General features: G+C 24.4%; 2 protein-coding genes across 2 annotated transcripts in view; one reads left to right on the plus strand and one right to left on the minus strand.

Annotated features, from left to right (window-relative positions):
• LOC126902022 (uncharacterized) overlaps positions 1 to 6000 on the plus strand; it is a 96281-nt gene that overhangs the window by 18967 nt on the left and 71314 nt on the right. The gene's annotated exons all lie outside the window — the stretch shown is intronic.
• Positions 2097 to 6000, minus strand: part of LOC126902523 (uncharacterized) — a 34123-nt gene continuing 30219 nt past the window's right edge. Inside the window, exon 6 of the mRNA XM_050679900.1 lies at positions 2097 to 2716. Within this exon, the coding sequence (XP_050535857.1) occupies positions 2594 to 2716 (123 nt within the window). The 3' untranslated portion in view covers positions 2097 to 2593. The remainder of the gene's footprint in view (positions 2717 to 6000) is intronic.

Genomic DNA, 6000 nt, shown 5'->3' on the forward strand with positions numbered 1-6000 from the left:
CGTTACCTGACCACGGGGGACTTAAAATGACAACTTTTTCACATAAAATTTACTTTTTCGATTTAACTTTTGAAAGTGTTTCGGAAAGTCTGATTTTTTTATATATATCTTACATTAAAGCTAATATAATGTACTTTATTACGGAAAAAAAATATTTTGGGAATTATTTTGTCTTTACGGTGAAAAAGGCTACCGAATGCTATTTTTTTATGATAATACTGGATTTTATTTTTTACATTTATAAGTTTATAATGCTACAACTTATTTAAAATTGTATAGATCATGTTATGATACATACACCACTCATTATTCAGTAGTCTATATGTTATTATATTAGTCATCAAATTAAAAATATATTATTCATGTTAATACTTTAAAGTATTCCAAGAAATATGTCTAAAAATACATTGATATAAATCTACTGCAATAATTATAAGAAATTCTTTAGTTGTGACAAAGTATCTATTTTAAGTAAAATAATATGTAATATATAACACAAATTGAGTAATAAACAGATAATATTAAAATGTTGTGACACTTCTTGCTTATATAGATGAATTAAATTTAATATAAAAGGGCATAAAAATTGTCAATCTCTCTCACTACTACTTCACCTTATGAACTTTTGACGAATACAAGAAGTGGCTTGACAAAATAAGATTTTACATAGAAAATTGAAGTACATTCATTTTTTCAATATTAGTCCTGATATCATTAACGTAAATTCATATTCTACAAAAGATCCATAATGTTTAAAGTTAAAAATAATGAGTACATAAATTAAGTAGGAAACTAGAATAAAAAAAAGTGATCTCTAAAATAAAATATTGTCTAAATAAATAAAGAGAATCAATAACGTTTGTACGAAGTTAGCCAGCCTAGTCTAATCTTTGAGTGGGTTACCTGTATAGTCAATACTAATAAAGATTCTCTTGCGAAGATAGAGAACCCACTTGTGGTTTCTATACTACTCCAGGTATTTATTGACTCGAGTCACAGTCAACACAAACCTAGATAACAACTGGTACGAGTGGCGTTTTTGATGATCTATGTGTGATAATTAATCACAATAATTACTATTATTAAATTAATAAATTTTCAAACATCACTTTGCTTTTCTATATTTTACATCATCTCATAAACCCTCGTACTCTATCCTGAGAGAAAATTATATAATATCATTTTTTTTATTCAATAAATATTATAGTAACTCAATTATTCTCATGCTCATACAAGATCAACAAATAAGAATAATTCTAAAAAATTATTCTTTAATCATATTAATAAAATTATTGTTTTAATTAGTTTCTTTTTTTGAGTTACTATAATCAACATAATTTTTTTTTTGAGAATTAATATTTATATCCCTTTTTTCATTCGACATACTTTATCTTAATCAGGATATAAATAAGGAAATGGCAGATCATGTAGCTTTTGGAATAATCCACCAATTTTTTAAAATTTAACACTATCTAAAGATTTGCATCGATGCAAGTTTTTTATGATAGTGATTTTAATCACTGTCAGATATCATTATACTTTATCCAACTATTACGTCAACAGTGTGCCGCGATCCCCTGAGCTGGTTTTTTTTATATTATTACTAATTAATAAAAACAAGAAAAAAAGATATTAATAATAATAAAAAAATAATTTTTTTCAAATTATTATTAATTTTGATTTTTAGTATGTTTAAAATAATCCGTTGAAAATGTTGATTCAAATTTCATTATTAACCTATTTTTTTGGTCCTTTAGAGTTGAATTTTACAAAAGTTAATAGCAAAAAAGGTTGAACTTTTTACCATAACTTATTTTTAGATCATCTTGCAAGTTTGATATTGACACCATCAAATAGAAAACTTTATGAGAATTTAAAAAATGGTATTGTTAATATTAATATGCATTCAGGAAATTGTTTAATTGCTATTTACAATAAATTTATGAGAAGAAGTCAAAATTTCGTTAAAATTACTTTTTGTTTTGCATTTTTATTGTAATAAATCATTTAAATATAATTCATAGTATATTCTATAATTAAAATATTCTGAACATAATTAATTTATTAATTATTTAAAAGTTAACAAAAATATCAGTGGACGAAATGACAAATGAAATTAGGACAGGGCCGACTAGGCCATGATTTGACCTAGTATTTAGAATCATTTTAAGATAAAAATTCTGAGAATTCCGCAAGAATAATATCATAATATTAAATGTAAATTATGACATTGTAAGTTAGTAATTAATAATAGTGTAAAAATTAAATTGCAAAAAAAATGCACAAAAATGGTTTCAAATTAGATATCTTTTAGTAAGGGACTCCAGCCCTTTTTTTCATGACTTCAGAAAACGAACGAAAAAGAGAAAAATTCCTTTTTAAAAATATTTTTTACAAGATATTAGGTCGCATAAGATCAATACGCAAAATATTTGATATTAAGATAACATAATTGAGTATTATTAATGCTGTACTAATAAAATTTTTAAATAATACTATTAAATTTAAAAATTGTTTTTTTTTATATTAGAATCCGCTTATATACATATAAGTGACCTCAATAACTTAAGTAATTGATCTTTACAAAATAGTGTTATGGATTTATTGTTTTGTTTTGTTGAATGTAATCTGAAGTTAAGCTGACGAATGATAAGAATCTTTCCTGGCTCTTCATTTGTATCATAATTGAAAAACATTTAACAAGAGCAACTGCTATCTAATGAAATAAAAAAAATATATAATTAAAATTTAGTTCAAATAAATATTTGATACTATAGAGATCTTTAAATATAATATAAATATTAATGTTAGGAAATTTAAGAAAACCATTTTCAACTTTTTTTTTTTTAAAAATATATAAAATAAAAATTATAAATTCTATATTATTAACATGGAAAACATGATGTTTAAACCAACAATTTTTTTTAGGATAACTAAAGTAACATAAATTCAAACTGACTACGGATAAATATGCTCGTACTAATAAATAAATATTTGACTCCTATTAATATGTCAAGATTATGAAGTAGGACTTCGACTTATGAACTTTGAAAATATCATATGTAATTTTTTTAAATTAAAATAAACAAAAATCTTTTAAAATATTTATTATAAAAAACGGTAGCACAGTGGGGTCGCGGCATAGTGGAGACATTTCATAGTTGGGTTCAGTCTAGATTTAATCTGACAGTGATTAAAATCACTATCATAAGAAACGCTTCGATGCAAATCTGTAAATAGTGTTTAATTTAAAAAAATTGATGGATAATTGCAAAAGCAACATCTACTTCTATTAAAATAAAATACAAAACCCATAATTTTCATACAAAAATAGCATATTTTTGAATATGGTAGCCATTTGCGTATAGAAGATAGGTTGTCGGGACAAATTTTTTTTTTTAATTTTATAGTACATAAAATAAGCTTTAATTTGATATATGTTTAAAGGACGGAGTATTTCCGGAACATTTTCAAAAATTAAGTTGAAAAAGTTATTTTTTGTAAAAAAGTTACTATTTTAAATCCCCTCAATGAGCAGAATAAGTGTTAGATTTTTAAAAAAAATGATAACAAATGAAAGGGAAATATCTAAGGTTTCAATACAAAAAAATATTATTTTTATTTGTTCATTTTTGAAAAAGTTATGGCAGTTTTAAGTACAAAAAACATCCCGATAAAATGTAATTTTTATCGCAAACATTACATTTTTTTTAGAATTTTCGACAGCCATTTGCACATAGAAGATAAGATGTCGGGACAAATTTTTTTTTTTCATTTGATAGTATATAACATAACCTTTGATTTGATATATGTTTAAAGGACGCAGTATTTCCGGAACATTTTCAAAAGTTCAGTTGAAAAAGATCTATGTTTTTTACAATATTTTAAGTTTTGAACGCCCCCTATATAAGGGGAAATTGTCCAATTTTAATAAAAAGTATGTCAAATGAAAGATGTACTTATAATGTATTTAGAAAAAAAAAATTTGTGCTGATATATACATTTTTCAAAAAGTTATAGCATTTTTAAGTTGAAAATTTAAAATCGAAAATCGAAAATTTTAACACAAAAATAGTGTTTTTTTAACTACGGCAGCCGTTTAAATGTAGAAAAAAAAGTGTCGGGACAAATTTTTTTTTTTCATTTTGTAGTACATAAAATAAGCTTTAATTTGATATATGTTTAAAGGACGCAGTCTTTCCGGAACATTTTCAAAAATTAAGTTGAAAAAATTAATTTTTGTAAAAAAGTTGCCATTTTAAATCCCCCCCAATGAGCAGGTTAAGTGATAGATTTTCAAAAAAATGATATCAAATGAAAGGTAAATATCTAAGGTTTTAGTATAAAAAAAAATTATGTTGATTTGTTGATTTTTCAAAAAGTTATGGAAGTTTTAAGAAAAAAAAGTGAAAAAATTTCGAAAATTAGCGATTTTTAAATTTGTAATTTTTTTGGATATTTCCCCCATTTGCGGGGAACGAGGGAATTTTTTTCAATTTTTAAGGGTAATGTCTTCAACTAGATACGATTTGTGTTCTTTTGACGTATTTTTGAAAGAAATCGGTCCAGTGAGAGCTGAGAAAAAGTGGCAACAGACATAAAAAAAAAAAAAAAAACACATCATAGTAAAATTAATACCTTCTCCGCTTCGCATTGAAGCTAAAATTGTTACTTTGATTGAAATTAAAAATACTCATATCAAAGTCATCTATAAGATACTCAAAATTTTATAACTATAAAAGCTTGAGTTTTTGGGTAGAAAAGAACTTAAAGTAGACCACCTCATTATTAGTATTATGATTTTTTCTACTTTATTTTAGCATAGTAATTATATATGATATACTTTTTCTTTAAATCGGACTATAATCCTTTATACAGGGGGAGTTTAAAACACAAAATTTCATATAAAAAAAAAAACTTTTTCAAGTTAATTTTTAAACATGTTTCGGAAATACTGATACTCTTACATATATATATATTTAATTAAAGCTTATGTAGTAAAATTTAAATGAAAAAAAAAAATTTCAGACTAGTTTGTTTTCAAGGTGAAAACTAATATCAAAGTAAAAAAAAAAGTAAGATTTTTGTAAAAAAAATCTATTTGATATTTTAAATTTTATTTCATGTAGATTTTGGAATAATCCATTCTATATATTTGCATCGAAGCGATTCTAATGACAGTTATTTTAAATGATTAAATCTATACTGGACCTAATTATGCCACATCCCCACAGTGCCGCAACCTCACTGTGTTGTCTTTTTAATTTAATAGTAAATGGCATTTGAAATTGTAATATAACTTTATTCGTTTATTAGATATAAACATTTAGTGTTTCAAAACCCAACTCAACGTATCATTTGCGGAGAGTCGTCGGCGGCCGTGCGGCACTTGCTGGACTTTGCACAGTGGCTTATGGCACGCGATATTGGTCAGTCAAACAAAAATACTCATAGTAGGACAACGGCTGACAAAGGTGGCACTAGTGGCGGGACCGTATCATCATAAAATTTTGTTTATACATAATATATATATAACAATAATATATATTATATGTATATAATATACAGGGTGGCCCACCACTCACTGACAACTTAAATAACTTTTGATCCAGTTAATATTTTTAATTGATTTTTTTTTTAAATAATAGTTATACATTAGGTTTATAGATATAACTCAATAATTAACTTTTTTAAATTTTATTAAAAATATTAATTATTTTTTAATTTTAAATAGAATGTAAAAAAAAATCTAAGATAGCTATTTTGTAGAGTACACCCAGAGAAAAACCTCGATCTATATAATAAATTCATTGTTCAATTTGATAAATATATCATTCCTATTGAATCAATGATATATTTATCAATATGATATTTTTTTTTCTTGTCTTGAACAATAATTATTTATAAGAATAGTTATTTTGTTCGTATTAATAAAACATTATCATAAACCCTTGATAAAATTTCTCTTTCAATTTTGATTGAGGTTTTTCTTTGGGTGTA

This window comes from Daktulosphaira vitifoliae, unplaced genomic scaffold (genome assembly GCF_025091365.1).
Source record: "Daktulosphaira vitifoliae isolate Bord-2020 unplaced genomic scaffold, ASM2509136v1 Scaffold_3, whole genome shotgun sequence".
Classification (NCBI taxonomy): domain Eukaryota; kingdom Metazoa; phylum Arthropoda; class Insecta; order Hemiptera; family Phylloxeridae; genus Daktulosphaira; species Daktulosphaira vitifoliae.